This window comes from Jaculus jaculus, chromosome 5 (genome assembly GCF_020740685.1).
Source record: "Jaculus jaculus isolate mJacJac1 chromosome 5, mJacJac1.mat.Y.cur, whole genome shotgun sequence".
NCBI classification, from domain to species: Eukaryota; Metazoa; Chordata; class Mammalia; order Rodentia; family Dipodidae; genus Jaculus; species Jaculus jaculus.
The window spans coordinates 83,434,855-83,455,681 of record NC_059106.1 but is presented as its reverse complement, the minus strand read 5'-3'; the positions used below and the strand labels follow the sequence as shown (position 1 = coordinate 83,455,681).

The following is a 20,827-nucleotide window of genomic DNA, read 5'->3' as shown; positions in this document are numbered from 1 at the left end:
ACTCCGTTATCCCGACAAGCTTCACGGCCGGGGTGTGGCCCCAAGACTCTTCCCGAGAAACGCACTTCCTGCGGGCTGTTCCCGGGAGGGATGGACTGCGTTTCCCGGGTGGCGCCGCGGCACGCCGTCGGAGGTCGTACAGGCTCCTGCCAGGGAAGGGCTTGAACGTCGCGGCGGCGCTCGCTCGCTCGCGCGGTCTGGCGTGATGGTGCCGGCGGCCTGCGGGTGCGGCGGTCTCCGCTACGATTCCGCGTGTTCTCCTCTCCCTGATAACCGCATATAAGAGGAAACACAGGCTTCAGCCGGGTCACCCGCTTCCCCAGTTCACCGAGAACGTCCTTCCCGTGACCCACATTCACAGTTTTGGTCTGCATCCCTACCTCTAGTATTCCTTCATCCCCACTTCCACTTTCCTCTGTCCATCTGGGCTGTTCCTCGGGTAGCTAGGCCAGTGAGGGAGCCACACCCCACAGCCACAGGACATGAGTAGAAGCCCGAGCTGGTCTGAGCAGCTCGATGAGCTTCTTAATGCAACTGATGGAAATATGGCCCGGATTAAGGTGACAAGGCGCCAGAGCCGCCCAGCTTTTTTTTTTTTTTTTTTTTTTTTGAGGAGATGGGTAGGTTGGGGTGGTTGGTTAGGATATTCGGAGCTCATTGGCTTGTGGAACTGTTTGTTTTGTAGCAGAGTTTGTATCCTCTTGGAGTTTCCAGTACAGGTTAGTATTGTTCCTTTCTTCTCCCATCTTTTCGTCTTTCCAAGGTCAGCTTTCTTCTAGTGCTTACTGTTTCGTCTAAAGTCCTATTCTTTTCTATCTGGAACTCTTTTCTCTCACACAGGCAGACTCTGTTCTTGTCCCTTCCTTATTTTCTCTGCAGGGGACCTAGCTGAAAAGTGCATTTCCTCTCACCACTTGCCTCCCAAATCATGCCACCAAGCTGAACAGCCTTGGGCCCCAAAGACTCCCACGTCCAGAGAGAAACTGAGCTGCAATGAGACCTACAGCCTATCCTCTCTGTGGGTCGAAGTTACTAATCTCCAGTCCTATCTTAAATCTCAGGCTCAGGTGAGGCATGGTATCTAAGGTGTGTATGTGAGATTGGAATAGTAGGGTTTAGAAAGCCTGTTAGAAAGTAGCTTCAGTTTTTTTGTTTTTTTTTCCTGTCTGGGTAGGTTACTGAGACTCTAAGGCAAGTTGTGCAGGGCTTGCTGGAGGAACGAGAGGAGCAGATGCACAAGATCAGTACCCTGGAAGGTATTAGGCCATTTCTTCTCTCCGTATGTACAGAATTATTTTATCATTATTATTCTCTTTGTGCGTGTGTGTGTGTGGCACATGCATGTATATGTGTCCGTCTAGGGAGTACTTGTCTGCTCCATAGGTCTTTGGCCCATGCTACCATGCCAGGCCCGTTCCAGCCTATTTTTATTTTTCTTTTTTTTGGTTTTTCGAGGTAGGGTCTCACTCTAGCCCAGGGTGACCTGTAATTCACTATGGAGTCTCAGGGTGGCCTCGAACTCATGGCAATCCTCCTACCTCTGCCTCCTGAGTGCTGGGATTAAAGGCATGCACCACCACACCCGGCTTCCAGCCTATTTTTAATATATTTTATGTATTTAGTTATTTGAGAGAGAGAGAGAGAATGGGTGTGTCAGGGCCTCTAGCCACAGCAAACAAACTCCAGATGCATGTGCCACCTTGTGCATCTGGCTTATGTGGGTCCTGGGATATCGAATCTGAATCCTTAGGCTTTGCAGGCAAGCGACCTAACTGCTAAGCTTCTCTCCAGCTCATCCAACCCATTTTAAAAATTAAAACTGGAGGCCTGGAGAGATGGCTTAGTGGTTAAGTGCTTGCCTGTGAAGCCTAAGGACCCCGGTTCGAGGCTCGGTTCCCCAGGTCCCACGTTAGCCAGATGCACAAGGGGGCGCACGCATCTGGAGTTCGTTTGCAGAGGCTGGAAGCCCTGGCGCGCCCATTCTCTCTATCTATCTGTCTTTCTCTCTGTGTCTGTCGCTCTCAAATAAATAAATAAATAATTTAAAAAAAATTAAAACTGGAGTTAGGCATACTAAGATGTGTGCTACTACTGAGCTACACCCTCTTCCCTCACTCATTTAACACACACACACTCACAAATACGTTACATAACTTTATATATGTTTATAGATACCTGCTGCTGTGTGCATGTGTTTTAATTTGTGAAAAGTATCTGGGCTCATGTGAACCTTTTTTTGGTCTAGCTCAGTCTGACCTGGAATTCACTTTGTAGTCTCAGGGTGGCCTCATACTTATGGTGATCCTCCTACCTCTGCCTCCCAAGTGCTGGGATTAAAGGAGTGTGCCACTATACCTGGCTTCATGTGAAACTTTTGGAGAGGCTGATTTTCACTTTGTCTTATTACAGCATCACTAAGATTGCTGCAGAGGACTCCAGAAATGGGAGCCCTTCTGGAGCAATGCCTGGAGGGGCTGAAAAAAGAAATTCAGGGCCTTCGGAGCCAAGTGCAGGATCTAGCCCAAGGCCAAATGGAAAGGAGACCAGGAAAGTACAGTAGTACTAGTGGCTTTCACCAGAAGCTAGAAACTGAGTAAGTGATGGACAAGACCTCATCATGTGGAGGCTTCTCATCAACCATTGCCATTCTGGAAGGCAGATGACCTCTTTGCTTTGTGTGTGTGTGGGGGGGGTGGGGGCTGGGGGATTGTACCTAGAGCTTTGTGTATGCTAGGCTTACACTTTACCATTGAGCTGTATTCCCCAGCTTCTTTGAGTTTGCTGTTTGACTCCAAAGTAACATTGCTGTCACTTGTGTAGGCCCCAGCTCTTGTGGGAAGAGTTAGAAAACCAGCGGGAGGAACTGAAGTTCCTACAGGATCAGCTAAGTAAGTAAAAGATTGAGAGTATGTGTTCCCTTCTTCCATTTTTGGGAACACCTTCTTTGTAAAAAATATTTCTTAGCTGGGTATGGTGGCACATGCCTTTAATCCCAGCACTTGGGAGACAAGATAGGAGGATCACCATGAGTTCAAGGCCACCCTGAGACTTCATAGTGAATGCCAGGTCAGCCTGGACTTTAGCAAGGCCCTACTTTGAAAAACAAACAAAAAAAAGTTCTTCAGGTGGGTGTGTGGTGGTACATGCCTTTAATCACTAGCACACCCTAGCTCTTGTGAGGCTGAGGTAGGAGGATAGCTATGAGTTCCAGGCCAACCTGAGAGAGACTACATAGTGAATTCTGGGTTAGCCTGGGCTAAAGCAAAACCCTACCTAAAAAAAAAAAAAAAAGCCGGGCCTAGTGGCCCATGCCTTTAGTCAGCCCTTGGGTGGCAGAGGTAGGAGGAATGCCATGAGTTCGAGTCTTCCCTGAGACTTCATAGTGAATTCCAGGTCAGCTTGGGCTATAGTGAGACCCTATCTTGAAAAACTAAAAACAAACAAACAAAAAAAGCCTGGCCTGGTGATATACACCGTGAATCCCAGAACTGGGAAGGCAGAGACAGGAGGATCACCATGAGTTTGAGGCCACCCTGAGAACAACAACAAAATAAGTAAATAGAGAATTAATTACAAAGCCTGAAGGCCCAGGTTTGATTCCATAACCGCCAGATGCACAAAGTGATACATATATCTGAAGTTTGTTTACAGTGGCAGGAGGCTTTCGTATGCCTGTTCTCATTCTCTCTCTCACGCACACATAAAGAAAAAAAAATTTTTTTGATGTAGTGTCTCACTCTAGCCCAGGCTGACCTGGAATTCTCTATGTATTCTCAAGGTGGCCTCGAACTCATGGTGATCCTCCTACCTCTGCCTCCCAGGTGCTGGGATTAAAGGTGTGGCCACCACGCTCCGCTTTTTTTTTTTTTTTCCAAGTTAGGGTCTCACTCTAGCCCAGGCTGACCTGGAATTCACTATATAGGCTCAGGGTGGCCCCAAACTCATGTGTTCCTACCTTTGCTTCCCAAGTGCTGGGATTAAAGGCGTGCCTCCGTTTCTGGCCTAATTCTTTAACTGATGAGCAGTCTCTTCAGCCCCAGGAATATCTTTTTGTTTCCCCCCAAGGTAGGTAGCCCAGGCTGACCTGGAACTCACTTTGTAGTTCCTGGTTGACTTCTGACTCAGTGATCCTTTTACCTCTGCTTCCTGAGTGCTGGGATTAAGGAGGTGCATCACCACACCTGGCCAGAAATAACTTCTTGCACTCCTAGTAAGTGGTCATACCTCTATCTGTTGGAGCTATTGAGATATTGGGCAATGTATCATTATATTATTTGTGCTGGGGATCAAATCCAGGACCTTGCACATGTTAAGCACATGCTCTACCACTAACCTATACCCCAACCTTTGAGAAAGCATTTTATCTCTTTGTTCTTGCTGTGTGAGTTTAGTCTCCTGTCAGGTTAGAAGCATTCTAACAGCTGAACCAGGATGTGCATGTCTTAGTTTTTAGCACCAGGCTGGTCCCATGGTGAGGAAGGAGAAGGAATGAAGCTGGAGAATAGCCCATTCATATTCTGTCTCATCTTTAGGCCAGCACCAGGAGTTGCTGAAACAAAAGGCTCAGGGGCCCCAGGCTCAGGCCTGCAGCTGGAAGGTAGGATGGAATTAGATTTGTCTCCACATATTTCCTCATGGAGTCCCTATCCCTTCTTTTGCCTTTCTTACCTGTGCTCAGTTCACCTTCCTCCAAAGCCTTTTCCCAAACTCTTTGCTGTAGGCCATGAGTCATTGTCCTTTCCAATATGAAGATTCCAAATGTGCTTTGGAGACCCATTTTGGGGAGAGGGTTTCTTTCCACTTGGGAAGGGGGAGAGATTTGATCCTACCTGGGTCCCATGGTCTGGCAGGTGTTGGAGCACCCACAAGAGGGCAAGGTTCACATCCCGGAGGTTGCCAGGACAGAGGCCCAGGATGCCCAGCAGGAGGAGCACAACCTCCTCAGGTCAGAAGGTGTGGACAACTGTTCTAATGGAAGGGATTTGGGTCACAGAGGTCAGACACTGAGGACCAAAGCCCATGTATCCTAAATATGGCTACAGCTGGTAGGGGCAGCTCATGAGAACAGAATCGTTTCTGTCATTCATACCCCCACCCCTGCCCAGGTAAGATCCCACTATATTCCAGGCTGACCTGGGACTCACTATGTAGCCCCTGGTTAGCCTTGAACTCACAGCAATTGTCCTACCTCTGCCTCTTTTTTTTTTTTCCTGGTGGTTTTTAAATTTTTTATTGACAACTTCCATAATTGTATACAATAACCCAAGGTAATTTTCTCTCTTTCCCCACGTTCCCCTTTGCAACTCTACTCAGTCTCTCTTTTATTTTGATGTCATCGTCTTTTCCTATTATTATGGTCTTGTGTAGGTAGTATCAGGCACTGTAAAGTTGTTGATATCTAGGCCATTTTGTGTCTGTCTGGAGGAGCATGTTGTAAGGAGTCCTACCCTTCCTTTAGCATATACTTACTTACTTACTTACATACATACATATATATATATAATTTATTACTTTTGGTTTTTCAAGGTAGGGTCTCACTCTAGCCCAGGCTGACCTGGAATTCACTATGTAATATCAGGGTGGCCTTGAACTCATAGCAATCCACCTATCTCTGCCTCCCAAGTGCAGGGATTAAAGGTGTGCACCACCACGCCTGGCTTAGCTCTTACATTTTTTCCACCACCTCTTCTGCAATGGACCTTGGAAGGTGTGATAGAGATATTTCAGTGTTGAGCACTCTTCTGTCATTTCTTCTCAGCACCATGGTACCTTTTGAGTCATCCTAAGGTCACTGCTATCTGAAATCCAATGTCATGGCTTTGATCACCTTGAGGAGGAACATTTATCACTTATCTGATGTCTGGATACCTGGAGCCATGGCTACCTTGAAGAAACAGCCTACTAGTTACATCCACAAGGTAGCCATAGATCATCTGTCTCCTTGGTTTATTTCTCTACGACCTGAGCCATTCAAGATCAGATTCCATCATGAATGTTGTAAAAACTTCCACTCAGAAAATGGAAATGTTCTTCATCCAGTTGGTGAACAGTATTATCTCAAGTACATGACTGGAACTGGCTTGAACAAAGCTTTCAGAAGGAGAGTGAGCAGGTATTTTGCAGGAGACTGAACGATTTCACCTCATCTGAAGAAGTGTTAAGTTTGCTTTCAATTTGAACAAACATGGGTTTGGTGACTGCTCTGCAGGCTCTGAGTATGCTGCACCTGGATCTTCAGCCCAATGCCAGAATTGTCTCAAAAGAGGAGGCCTATGAGTCCATCATCTTTGTGTTTTTGGGGAAAGTCTGGTGAGACTACAGGTTCCAGGTTGTATGACATTAGAACTGATTATACATCAGTTGTAAAGTGCAAGGCCGGAAACACTCCAGAGGACATTGTGGCCCTTTATAAAATTCTCTAGGCATGCCCTGAAAAAGTAGACCAACACCAATCATTTTGAAATAGGATAAACAACATTTCCCTACCTCAGTCCTAACTCGATCAGCAAAGTGCTCAGTGCATTAGTGGTTCTGGATCAAACTCAGGTACTTCCTCTTGTCTTAAAACTGGGCAGATATGCTGTGAGGCATGTTCCTCATTTTACTAGTGAAGAGCTCAGGAATGTTCTGGAAGCTTTCATGTATTTTGGATATAATGATAGGTTTCTCACAAAAGCCCTGGAGCAGCACATAGCTGGGCACCGTCTCACCTTGGACTCAGAAGTGACCAGCAGATTGTAGCAAGAGATTCTTTTGAAGCCCATCCTTGATGTAGCAGCAGAGACTTTTGTTTGCCACTTGGAAAAATTTTCACCTGGTCAGATTTATGAATTAATTGAACCATTTAGAAAACTCATTTATTTGCCACCAAATGCCCCTGCTGTATTTAGGAAGCTAGGAAATGTGCTATTCACTTATTTCAATTATTTCCCACCCAAAACACTATTGAGACTTCTCCATACATGATCACTTATTGGATACCATCCAGTCAACTTCATGGCAAAAATATTCAGCCCTTTTTCCTTCAGCAGTTGCAAGGTGAAGAGCCATATTTGGACAGATTGAGTCTGGCACAACTGACCCAACTTTTCCTAACCTCGGTTCTAGAATGCCCTTTGTACAAGGGCCCAAAACTTCCTATAAATACCAAGTGAAATCATTTTTAACTCCATGCTGTTTTTCTGGAGATTCCTGTGGATTTTTGCCTTTATAGGTTTCTGGTGGTTGGACTGCTTGACCTTTTAGGAGCAAGATGGTTGTTTTTTTTTTTCCAAGGTAGGGTTTCACTCTAGCCCAGGCTGACCTGGAATTCACTCTGTCATCTCAGGGTGGCCTTGAACTCACAGTGATCCTCCTAGCTCTGCTGGTATTTTGCTTCTAAAGTGCTAACGCCCTATTGTTACACCATCAATACTGAGATTAAGTTAGATGAAGAAGGATTTGTATTGCCATTTACAGCAGAGGATGTCCATAGAAGGGTAGCACTGTGCATTGGTGGCCCCAAAAGGTTTTGCTATGAGAGCAACCACTTACTTGGGAAAGAAGCAGTTAAACGAAGACACCTCCAGTTACTGGATTATCAAGTTGTTCAGGTGCCCTATCATGAGATCATGGTGCTTCAGTCAAGACTCGAATTGGTGGAATATCTAGAGAGAAATCTTTTCTCAAAACTCCATTGTTTGTTGGTAACAAGAAGGAAAACTGGCTTCAGGATTTGAATAGTGACAGAACTGGTTCAAAGGGACACAGTTTAACCTGCAAGTTTGCCACTATATGGTATTGTGCTTATAGACTTAAAGACTTAGGGTCTGAAAAGGGCATAATATATACTGAATAAAATGTTAATTAAAAAAGAAAAAAGATTTAATAGAAGTATGTTTTTATTCTTTGGGGGGTAGAGTTTTGAGGTAGGGTCTCACTCTATAGCCCAGGCTGACCTGGAATTCACTATGTAGTCTCAGGGTGGCATTGAACTCACAGTGATCCTCATATAGCCTCTTGAGTTCTGGGATTAAAGGTGCGGGCCATCATACCTGGCTTTTCTTTATATTTTTAAAAATATTTATTTGATAGAGAGCAAGAGAGAAAAGAAGCAGATAGAGAGAGAATGGGTGCTCCAGGGCCTCCAGCTGCTGCAAACAAACTTCAGATGCATGGGCTACCTTGTGCATCTGGCTTATGTGGATACTGGAGAATCAAACCTGTTTCCTTAGGCTTTGTAGGCAAGTGCCTTAACTGCTAAGTTGTTTCTCTGGCCCTTATTTATTTATTTTTTCTTCTTCTTTTGGTTTTTCGAGGTAGGGTCTCACTCTAGCCCAGGCTGACCTGGAATTCACTATGTAGTTTCAGGGTGGCCTCAAACTCATGGCAATCCTCCTACCTCTGCCTTCCAAGTGCTGGGATTAAAGGCATGCGCCACCACACCTGGCCTATTTATTTATTTTCAAGGAAAGACGGAGTGAGTATGGGTGGGCCAGGGCCTCCAGCTGCTGCAAATGTATTCCAGATGCATGTGCCACTTTGTGCATTTGGCTTTATGTTGGTACTGGACAACTGAACTTGGGTCGTTAAGCTTTGCAAGCAAGTACCTTAACTGCTAAGCCATCTTTCTAGCCCAATATTGCCTTTTTCTTAAAAAAAAATTTGTTCATATTTATTTATTTATTTCAGAGAGAGAGAATGGGTATAGCAGGGCTCCAGCTACTGAAAATTAACTGCAGATGCATGCACCACCTTGTACATCTGGCTTATGTGGTCCTGGGGAATCAAACCTGGGTCCTTTGGCTTTGTGAGCAAGCACCTTAACTGCTAAGCCATCCCTCCAGCCCTTTTTTTCCCCTTTGGTTTTTCAAGGCAGCGTTTTGCTCTAATCCAGGTGACCTGGAATTCACTATATAATCTCAGGCAGCAATCCTCCTACTTCTGCCTCCTAAATGCAGGGGCCACCAAGACTGGCCTTTATTTTTAAAACTTTTTTAAGACAGGTGTGGTGGTGCACATCTTTGATCCAAACATTTGGGAGGCAGAGGTAGGAGGATCACTGTGAGTTTAAGGGGAGCCCGGGACTAAAGAGTGAATTCCAGGTTAGTCTGGGCTACAGTGAGACCCTACCTTGGGGGAAAAAAAAAAAACCACAAAAAAACTTTTTTAGCTGGGTGTTGTGGTGCATGCCTTTAATTCCAGCGTTCAGGAGGCAGAGGTAGGAGGATTCCTGTGAGTTCAGTTGCCTGTGACTCTGGGTCAGCCTGACCTAGAGTGAGACCCTACTTTGAAAAAAATAAAATATAAAAAATAGTGACTGGAGAGATGGCTTAGCAGTTAAGGCACTTGCTTGTGAAGCCTAATGACCCAGGTTTGATTCCCCAGTACCCATGTAAGCCAGATGCACAAGGTGACTCATGTGTCTGGAGTACATTTGTATCAGCTGGTGCACCCATTCTCTGTAGATCTCTCTCTCAAATAAATAACTTAAAAACAACTTTAAAAGTTTGTTCATTTTTATTTATTTATTTGAGAGCAACAGACAGAGAAAGAAACAGGCAGAGAGAGAGAGAGAATGTGAATGTGAATGTGCATGGGCATGCCAAGGTCTCCAGCCACTGCAAACGAACCTTGGATGCATGCGCCCCCTTGTCCATCTGGCTAACGTGGGTCCTGGGGAATCAAGCCTCAAATTGGGGTCCTTAGGCTTCACAGGCAAGTGCTTAACCGTTAAGCCATCTCTTCAGCCCCCCAATTTTTTTTGTTTCTTTTTTTGTTTTTTGAGGTAGGATCTCACTCTAGCCCAGGCTGAGACACAACTGCACACTCTCCTGTTGCTATGGTCCACCTTATGTGGGCCATGGGTTGATGTCCACCCTCTGCTCATGCCATTTTTTCCCCTTGCCATCATGGAGCTCCCCCTTAAGCCTGTAAGCCAAAATAGGCTTCTTTTTCCCACAAGCTGCTCTTGGTTGGGGATTTCTACCAGCAATGTGAACCTGACTGCAACAAGGCAGTGTAGAGGGGGCTTTGAGGGGTCCTAGCTTTAGTTCCAGCTGTGTAGCCTCTCAGGACATGTGGAGGCTGAAACAGTAACAGATCCTATGCAATTCCTGATGGTTTTTTCCTGGTCTGATATTTGCTCTCTACTGAGCTTGCATATTAATCTGTTGGCTAGTAGTTTTTTTCTTTTTTAATTTTGAGGGATGTTGAAGACATTTTTGTTACTACTTTTGTTGCCATTTGGAGAAAACTACTTCTCATTTTAGTTTAACATAGAAAGATCTTATGACTATAACTGTGTCTGAATCTTTGCTTGGCATTGAATGTATAATACAAAATAAAAAAAATATATATTTATTGAGGGAAGTAGAACCAAGGAAAGGTACCCCCATGGCTAGAGATCTTATGTGGAGGGCCTGGAAAAAAGCGTGGAAAGAGAGAAAAAAGAATGTTCAAGGAGTGCCTGCCATGTGGGGAGCTGGAGGGGATGGATAAAGAACCCATGGGGAGAGTAAGGGCTGGGGGGCCTCCTGGCCAGGGAAGAGCCAGGCCCAGCTGAGGGAAAAATTCACCCATAGCTGCAAGTTTCCAAGTGATCGGAGAGCCTACCCTGCCCTTGCAAAGGTATTTATAACCTTATAGTGCTGGGCCGTCTTCTGGCTCAGGTGAACCAGAGGGCCAGCTGGTTGGTTAGGGCTAGGGGCTGTCTCAGGAAGAGATTAGCTGTGATACCCAGTTCTGGGAGTAGAATTTGACCAGCCACAATATTTAAGTCCTATGAAAGACCTCCCTTCTGGGAGGGGTCCTGACTGTTTGTAGAAAAATAGGTCTGGGGCACTAGGCAAGAGATAAGAAGTCAGGTCATCTTGGATTTCTAGCAAGTGTAAACTTAACTGTCTTTCACCTTCAGGGGTCCAGTCACCCTAACTCTACCCCCTTCTCATTATGATTTTCTGAATTTCATTGGTATCTGTTGGAATGGTGCCTTTTTCTTTTTTCAATCATGTATTCATCTGTATGAACAACTTTAATGTTTAAAACAGTTTTACTCGGGCTGGAGAGATGGCTTAGCGGTTAAGCGCTTGCCTGTGAAACCTAAGAACCCCGGTTCGAGGCTCGGTTCCCCAGGTCCCACGTTAGCCAGATGCACAAGGGGGCGCACGCGTCTGGAGTTCGTTTGCAGAGGCTGGAAGCCCTGGCGCGCCCATTCTCTCTCTCTCCCTCTATCTGTCTTTCTCTCTGTCGCTCTCAAGTAAATAAATAAAAAATTAAAAAAAAACAAAACAGTTTTAATCTGAAATTACTATTTACAGAATATTTCTGTTTCTACACAATCCATACAGACCTACTTCTTATTTCACACTATACAGAATCCCATAATAGGATTTTTTCTGCCGTCTATCATCCATAATTTATATTATTTGACCTCTTGGCAATCAACTTTTTACCTAAACATCTTTGGGTAAGTGACCTAACTTTGCAATATCCATTCACAGAAGTAAAATTATTGGCATTACCTCCCCATCAACAGCAAGAATGTGGACTGAGCATACCCTAGGCTCTAGGTTCAATGTCCATAAAGGGGTGTGGCGTAGTCCATTTGCTATTGGTTGGGGAAATGCAGTAGGGAACAAGGCATTTTTCTACCCTTCAAATCAAACAGAAGAGAAGAAAGTTTTCCATTAATTTTATATTTTGCTAATTTTGACTTTTATCCTGAACTTTCTACTCACAGTTTCAGCAGAAAACAAAACAAAACAAAACAAAACAAAACAAAACAAAACAAAACAAAACAGAAGCTGGTTTGTACTCTAATGACATGCTGGCTGTACTTTAAACAAGAGGATGCATATACAGTACTTAGAGCACTAGACAACAAATGTTGTCACTTTGAGTTAGATACTATTTATCATTTCTCCATATTTTAGATTTAATATCAACAAAATATAATATAGTGACAAGTTATTCAGTAACAAAGCCAACATTCTGGATGCAGTACAAAAATTAAATTAGTCATTGATACGTAACTCAAACACAAATTGTTACTTTATTTTTTCTCATTTTTAAAAAAATTTTTATTTATTTATTTGAGAGTGACAGAGAGAGAAAGAGGCAGAGAGAAAGAGAGAGAGAGAATGGGCATGCCAGGGCTTCCAGCCACTGCAAACGAATTCCAGACGCGTGCACCCCCTTGGGCATCTGGCTAATGTGGGTCCTGGATAATCGAACCTTGAACCGGGGTCCTTGGGCTTCACAGGCAAGCGCTTAACCGCTAAGCCATCTCTCCAACCTATTTACTTTATTTTTAACAACAAAATATTAGCAGTACCAAGTTTAGCCATCAGCAGAGCAAAACAAGAACAAAACTAATGAACAGGCATTAATCAGCTCAAATTAGTCATCACCTTTTTTTTTTGTTTGTTTATTTATTTGAGAGCGACAGACAGAGAAAGAGGGGGAGAGACAGAGAGAGAGAGAGAGAATGGGTGCGCCAGGGCTTCCAGCCACTGCAAATGAACTCCAGATGCCTGCGCACCCTTATGAATTTGCTAACATGGGTCCTGGGGAATTGAGCCTCGAACCTGGGTCCTTTGGCTTCACAGGCAAGCACTTAACCGCTAAGCTATCTCTCCAGCCCTAGTCATCACCTTTAAGTAGGAAAAGCTATCATTGTGCTAGTGGTTCTCAACCCTGTCTGCACATTAAAGAAATGAAGGGGAGGACTGGTGTGTAAAGTATCAACATGTAAGGCCCACTTCCAAAAGATTAAAGGAAATGTCTTGAATGGGGCTCATGTAAAGACTTCTAAAGTGCTGTCAGTGTTGAGAACTACAGTTCTAAAGTAATAACAAAAATGCCCTCAAAGTAATTAAAGTCAATAAACTGACTATAAAATAGATTATTTTCCTTTTATCTTAGATGGGGGAGGGGCAGGCACCCACTTCCCATTGTTTTGATTGCCATAGCAGTTTAACAGACATCAAATATCAAAAGTTAAATTGCTCCCCAAATTGAAATTCTCACGAGTTCAATTTACAAAGTTCTTTTAGAACATTATCATCTTTCAGAAAGTATCTCCCACATGTAATTTTGCATAGATATTCAAGTCACCGATTTGTTCAGCTGAGTCAGTAGATGTACTAGAAAATATTTTAATACTAGTTCTATAAAATGATATTCACTACATATTCCACAAACTTTTTTTTTTAAATTTTTTATTTATTTATTTGAGAGCGATAGACACAGAGAGAAAGACAGATAGAGGGGGAGAGAGAGAATGGGCGCGCCAGGGCTTCCAGCCTCTGTAAATGAACTCCAGATGCGTGCGCCCCTTGTGCATCTGGCTAACGTGGGACCTGGGGAACCGAGCCTCGAACCAGGGTTCTTAGGCTTCACAGGCAAGCGCTTAACCGCTAAGCCATCTCTCCAGCCCTACATATTCCACAAACTTTTATCAGTGCAAAGATTTGACAGAGGGAGACAGGTGTGCTTCCCATCTATTTCTACAACTGCCAGACTTCTTTCTGTAAGACTAGTGTATCTTCACAGTTAGATCCTGAACAAAACCATCTTCATTAAAAAACATGTACAGAAAATATTTCACCTATAACTCTAACATGTCCTTGATAAATCCCCGCTGGGAGTTCCATAGTAACTATAGTTACTTATTGTCAAAATAGTTTTTCCTTATTTTTCAGGTCCAGAAACAATGTCAAGTATGGAAAGTCACTTTTTCTTTAGGTCTCTGCAAATTTAGTGAATTCTATTTCCTCAGCTGTTCTTGTCAAGACTCCATGTCAATCTCAGCCACTCCATTCTTGTCCTGAAGTGTCTCTGTCAGGCTGTCTTCACTCACTCCTTGGATATCTGCTGGGTCTATAGGTGGTAAAGGATTCCTCCAGTACTGGAATGTATTACACTACCAAAACTCTTCATTGTACTGGCACGCCAGGCTTTCTGGCGGGAAGGGGGGCGGGGGAGACCTGCCCCCCATCGTGGACCCCACCTGTGGGCGGCAGAGTGCAGAGCAGCGGCGGCTCTAGGAAGCTGCAGAGGAGAAGCTGCTTCCAGAGCATGTGGAGCACCAGCGGCTCGGCCATGGGCCTGGAGCTCAGGCCGGCTGAGCTTGCGGATGCCTGCCTTTTTCTTTATTTTATTATTTATTTATTTATTTGAGAAAGGGAGAGAGAATAAGTACACCAGGGTCTCTAGCTCTAGCCACTGCAAATAAACTCCAGACGCATGTGCCCCTTGTGTATCTGGCTTTACATGGGTACTGGGGAGTCAAACGTGGATCACTAGACTCTGTAGGCAAACACCACTAAGTCCCAATGAGAAGTTTTTTGTTTTGAGGTATGATTTTACACTAGCCCAGACTGACCTGGATTTCACTATGTAGTCTCAGGGTGGTCCTGAACTCATGGCGATCTTCCTACTTCTACTTCCCAAGCGCTGGGATTAAAGATGTGCACCACTATGCCTGACCTTAATGAGAATTTTGTTTTGTTTTTTTTCTCAGTAAGGTCTTACTGTAGCTCAGGCTAACCTGGAGTTCACTATGTTGTCTCATGTGGCCTTAAACTCACAGTAGATAGAAAATGGGCGTCTCAGGGCCTCTAGCCACTGCAAAGGCACTCCAGATATGTGTTCCCCCTTGTGCACCTTGGCTTAGGTGGGTCTTGGGGAGTCAAACCTGTGTCCTTTGACTTTGCAGGCAAGTGTCTTAACTGCTAAGCTATCTCTCTAGTCCCCTCCCCCTTTTTTTAATTTGCAAGGGGAGGGAGGGAGAGCGAGCGAGCTATTAGGCACACCAGAGCCTCCAGCTGTACATGTGCCACTCTGTGTATCTGGCTTACGTGGGTACTGGAGAATGGACCCTGGGTCCTTAGGCTTTGCAGGCAAACTCCTTAGTCACTAAGCTGTCTCTCCAGCCTTTTTGTTTGATTTTGTTTAGTGTTTTGTCTTTTATGGAGAGGTGAGTTTTTTGGAGGCAAGGAACAGAAGGATTTTTTTTTTTTTTTTTTTTTTGTGGTAGGTTTTCACATTAGCTTAGGCTGACCTGGAATTCACTATATAGTCTCAGAGTAACCCTAAACTCATGATGGTCCTCCTTCCTCTTCCTCCACGTCTGGCTGGATCCTGCCTTTTAATCCAGTCTACAAGTCTGTATCTTTTGGTTGGAGTCTTGAGGCGATTGATGTTGAGTTATTAATAAAAGGTGTGTAGCCAGGTATGATGGTACACACCTTTAATCCCAGCACCCGGGAAGCAGAGATAGGAGGCTCAACGCTCTCCTGAGACTTCATAGTGAAGTTCAGGTCAGCTTGGGCTAGAATGAGACTCTACTTAAAAAAAAAAAAGGTATATATATATATATATATATATATATATATACATACATACATACACACACACACACACACACATACACACACACACACACACATACATATATATTTATTCTTGACATTCTTTTTGATTTACTTGAGAGCAAGCTAGAGAGAGAATGGGCATGCCAGGGATTCTAGCCATTGCAAGCCTTGTACATCTGGCTTACATGGGTACTGGAGAATTGGACCTGTGTCCTTAGGCTTTGCAGGCAAGTACCTTAACCGGTAAGCTATCTCTTCAGCCCTCTATTCCTCTTTTGCACTATTATTTGAACATTATTATTTCCCCCATTTTCTCATGTATGTGCTTTTCTTTCTCTCTAGTCTGAAGGATCCCTTCAAGTATTTTCTCTTGAGCTAGCTTAGGGGTCATATATTCTTTTAACTTGTTTTTATTAAGGAAAGATTTTGTTCTGCAATTATGATGCATGGCTTTGCTGGATATACTCATCCTGGTTGGCAGTTGTTGTCTTTCAGAACTTGTAATACATCATACAAGCCCTAGGGCAGTTTTCATAGTGTAGAGGTTATCACGTTTGCCTCACACATCATACAAGCCCTTCTGGCTTTAAAAGTTTCTGCTGAGTAATCTGCTGTTACCTGATGGATCTGCCTTAATGGGTGACTAGGTGCTTCTGTTATTGCTGTCAATATATCTTCTTTGATCTCTGTGTTTAGGAGTTTTATTATAATATGGTAAGGGAGGTTCTTTTCTCATCTTGTCTGTTTAGTGTTCTAAATACCTCCTGTATCGGCATCTCTTTCCCTATTTGGGGAAAATCTATGATTTTGTTGAAAATATTTACTATGTCTGTAGATTGAAATTCTTTTCCTTCTATATTTTGAATTCTTAATTTTGATCTCTCTATAGTGTTCTGAATGTCTTGAGATTTTCACTTATATCTTCCTATTAGTTTGTTTGTCTTTGTTGGAATGTTGTAGATCTACCACCTTGTTTTCTAGTCAGATATTCTTTTTTTTTTGTTTTTGAGGAGGGGTGGTCTCAAGATAGTATCTTGCTGTAGCGCAGGCTGACCTGGAATCCACTATGTAGTGTCAGGGTGGCCATGTCTTCATGGTAATCCTCCTACCTCAGCCTTCTGTACAGCACCACATACAGCTGTAGCTCAAATATTCTGGCCTCTCCTTGATCCATTCTATTGGTGAGGCTTTCTAGAATTTATTTGACTTACTGTGTTTTTCATTTGTAGTATTTCTGATTGGTGTTTCTTCAGAATTTCTATTTACTCATATCTTGTTTTGGCCCTCCCTCCCTTCTCTCCTTCTTGCCTGCCTTCCTTCCCACCCTCCCGCCCTCCCGCCCTCCTTCCTTCCTGTAGCCCAGGCTGCTGTAACCCAGTCTCTCTATCCCAGGCTGACCCAGAAAATTCACTATGTAGTCTCAGGGTATCCTTGAGCTCACAGAAATCCTCCTACCTCTGCCTTCCAAGTGCTGGGATTAAAGGCTTGGCCCACCACACCCTGTTTTCTCTCTCTCTCTCTCTCTCTCTCTCCCCCTCTACACACACACACACACACACACACACACACACACACACACATTCATTTATATAAGAGAGATTGGGTGCACCAGGGCCTCCTGTCACTGCAAATGAACTCCATATGCATGTGCAACCTTGTACATCTGACTTATGTAGGTACTGGGGAATTGAACCTGGATCTTTAGGTTTGTGGGCAGGTGCTTTAACCGTTAAGCCATCTCTCCAGCCCTACTTCAATTTTTAATCTTTATTTATTTAGAATCAGGTCTTTGCTTTTGAACTTAGGCTATCCCAGGAGCCCAGGCTGACCTCAAACTCATGATCCTCCTGTCTCAGTTGCCTGAGTACTGGGATTGTAGGCATGTGCCACTATGTCCTATATTAAGCCACTTTATTCAGGGATAGTGATAAGCAGGCAGTAAGAACCCTCAGTAGAGAGGGCACATACAGGGGCTGGGGAGATGGCTCAATGGTTAATGGTGCTTGCTTGCAAAACTTGGTGGCTTGGGTCTGATTCCCCAGCACTCATATAAAGCTGGACCCAAAGTAGCATACACATCTGTTATTTATCTGCAGTAGACCCTTGCATGTTCATATGCACACACCCATACACACACATACATGCACTGTCTCCTTCTGCATAAAAACAAATAATTTTTTAAAAAGGGGGGAGGGAGGGAATTACCATGGGTTATTGTCTATAATTATGGAAATTGCCAATAAAAAAATAAATAAATGTGTGCACTAAAAACAAATTAAAGGAGGATGTGGTGGCATACTCCTTTAATCCCAGCACTTGGGAGGCAGAGGTAGAAGGATCAGTAGGGGTTTGAGACCACCCTGAGACTACATAGTGAGTTCCAGGTCAGCCTGGGCTAGAGTGAAAACCTACCTCAAAATAAATAAACAAACAAACAAACAAACAAACAAACATTAAGAAAAAGAGGGCTGGCAGGCACGGTGACACTTGCCTTTAATCTCAGCACTTGGGAGGCAGAGGTAGGAGGATCTCCATGAGTTCAAGGTCCCCTGAGACTACAAAGTTAATTCCAGGTCAGCCTGTGCTAGAGTGAGACCCTACCTCATAAAACAAACAAAAAGGCTGGAGAGATGGTTTAGTGGTTAAGGTGCTTGCCTACAAAGCCTAAGAACTCTTGTACATATCTCATGTTCCAATCTCCAGGTCCCATGTAGCCAGATGCACAAGGGGTGCACACATTTGGAGTTCGTTCACATAGGCTGAAGGTCCTGGTGGACCCATTCTTTCTCTTTCTCTCTTCCTGTCTCTCAAAAATAAAAGTAATTTTAAAAAGAGGGCTGGAGGGATGGTCTAGTGGTTAAGGCACTTGCCTGTAAAGCCAAAGGACCTAGGTTTGGTTCCCTAGGACTCATGTAAGCCAGATGCACAAGGTGGCACATGCCTTTGGAGTTTGTTTGCAGTGGCTGGAGGCCCTGGCATACCCAATCTCTGTCTCTCTCTCAAATAAATACGTAAAAATTAAGAAAAAGATCCAGGCATCCCTTTAATCTCAGCACCTGGGAGGCAGAGGTAGGATTGCCTTGAGTTTGAGGCCACCCTGAGACTACATAGTGAATTCCAGATCAGCCTGGAATAGAGCAAGAAACTACCCCAAAAAAAACAAAAAAGGAAAAAAAAAAAAAAAAAACAGGGTGGGGGGGTAGTGTGCATGCGCACATATAAGACAGACTTGATTGTCCTTTCCCATCAGATAGGCCCAAGGGCTGTACATAGCACAGCGTTTGCTGATGATTTGTTTTCTTTCACCTTTCCTTCCTCCTAGATCTCCAGAGGAAGATCAAGTCTAACCTTGAATCCAGTAGTTCTCAGCTCCATGCCCAAAGTTTTGAGCAAGAGGACCTGTTCCTTTAGGACCTCAAGATGTTTCTAAGTGACTTGGAAGACACAGAAGGATAAAGCCTTCTTAGCCTACACTCTCCTCCAAGGCCTGTTTCTGGGGAGCCTTCTCATTCCTGGTCTTTTCTACAGGAGCATCGTACTGCTCTCCCACCCCTACCCCTCAAATAAAATAAAATAAAATAAAGTAAAATAAAATATAACGTGGTTTTACTCTCAAATATGAGAGACTGAGCTAAAGCTTTTTTTTTTTTTTTTTGAGGTAGAGTCTCACTTTAGCCCAGGCTGATCTGGAATTTACTATGTTTTCTCATGGTGCCCTCAAACTCATGGTAATCCTCCTACCTCTGCCTCCTGAGTGCTGGGATTAAAGGTGTGCATCACAATGCCCAGCTTCATAGACATTTTTGCCTATACCTTTGAATATAAGCTCAGATAAGCTTGCAAGTTTTGAATCTGGGCTGTGGAGATAGCCCAGCAGTTCAAGGCCCTTGCTAGCAAAGGTTGTTGGTTCCAGTTCAACTTCCCAATAGCCATGTAAAGTTAGATTCACAAAGTGGCACATGCATCTAGAGTTTATTTGCAGCGGGAAGAGGACCTGGCATACATGCTCATATTCTCTTGTCTGTGAAATAAAAATATTAAGAAAAGAGGGCCGGGTGTGGTGGTGCATGCTTTTAATCCCAGCATTTGGGAGGCAGAGGTAGGAGGATTGCTGTGAGTTTGAGGCCACCCTGAGACTACATAGTGAATTCCAGGTCAGCCTGAGCTAGAGTGAGACCCTACCTTGAAGAACCAAAAAAAAAAAAAAGAGAGAGAGAGAGAGAGAGCTGAGGTGATGGCTTAGCAGTTAAGGTGCTTGCTTTCTTGTAAAGCCAAAGGACCCAAATTCAATTTCCCAGAACCCACCTAAGTCAGATGCACAGGTGGTGCATGTGTCTGGAGTTCATTTGCAGAGGCTAGAGGCTCTGGCATGCCCATTCTTCTCTCTCTGCCTCTCTCTCTCTCATATAAATAAATCTTAAAAAAGAAATAGAACTTTCCAATCTGATGAGTAGAATGAATTAGTTTACTGCTTAGGCATTAGTGCTATCAGGTTGCAGAGGTGTGTGAGATATTTTGTGGACTGCACCTGTGCAGTCATGTGCTTTTCTTCATCTCCAGCTTCATTTATTTATCTTTGTTGTTGTTGTTGTTGTTTTGAGGTAGGGTCTCACTCTAGCACGGGCTGACCTGGAATTCACTGTGTAGTTTCAGGGTGGCCTGGAACTCATGGCCATCCTCCTACCTCTCCTGTTCAACTGCTGGGATTAAAGGTGTGTGCCACCATGCCCGGCTATTATCTTTTGTTTGAGAGAGAGAGAGAATTGTCATACCAGGGCCTCAGCCACTGAAATCGAACTCCAGACACATGTGCCACCTTGTGTGCATGTGTGACTTTGTGCTTGTGTAACCTTATGTATCTGGCTTACATGGGATCTGGAGAGTTGAACATGGGTCTTAAGCTTCACAGGCAAATACTTTAACCACTAGCCCATCTCTCTAGCCATTAAAAAAATTATATATATGTAATATTATATATAATATTAATATATGTATATAAATATAAAAAATTATGAAAGAGGCAGAGAGAGAGAGAGTGTGTGTGTGAGAATTGAATGGGTATACCAGGGCCTCTAGCCACTGCAAACCCCAGACACACATGCCACCATTTGCATCTGGCTTACGTGGGTCCTGGTTATTTGAACCTGGGTCCTTTGGCTTTGCAGGCAAGCACCTACACCATTAAGCCATCGCTCCAGCTTCTTAATTTTAATTAAAAATATATATCTCATTTAGGTCTGGAGTGATGGCTTAGCAGTTAAGGTGCTTGCCTACAAAGCCTAAGGACCCATGTTTGACTCTCTAGATCCCCCGTAAGCCAAACACACAAAGGTGAGGCAAGCGCAAGGTGGCACATTTCCACTATTTGGCACAACATCTGGAGATTGATTTCAGTGGCTGAGGCCCTGGTGTGCCAATTCTCTCTCCCTCTTTCTCTAAAATAAAAAAATTTGGCCTGGTGTGGTGGTGCA

At 43.9% G+C, this 20,827-nt stretch overlaps 1 protein-coding gene across 7 annotated transcripts; it reads left to right on the top strand.

Annotated features, from left to right (window-relative positions):
- The first annotated feature begins 112 nt into the window (after positions 1-112).
- On the top strand, positions 113-18,975 carry Ccdc163 (coiled-coil domain containing 163). Of its 7 annotated transcripts, none has more exons than XM_045150994.1 (9): positions 113-560; positions 689-719; positions 880-1,067; positions 1,175-1,256; positions 2,410-2,593; positions 2,821-2,888; positions 4,533-4,597; positions 4,851-4,953; positions 18,679-18,975. In XM_045150994.1, exons 1-9 carry the CDS (start codon positions 483-485, stop codon positions 18,765-18,767), a joined length of 888 nt encoding a protein of 295 aa, XP_045006929.1. In that variant the 5' UTR covers positions 113-482; the 3' UTR covers positions 18,768-18,975. The 7 variants fall into 7 exon arrangements, with proteins under 7 accessions (XP_045006929.1, XP_045006928.1, XP_045006930.1 ...); XM_045150993.1 differs by having other exon boundaries at positions 114-560; positions 686-719; XM_045150995.1 differs by lacking the exon at positions 18,679-18,975 and adding an exon at positions 5,759-7,851 and having other exon boundaries at positions 114-560; positions 686-719.
- The last annotated feature ends 1,852 nt before the right edge of the window (positions 18,976-20,827 follow it).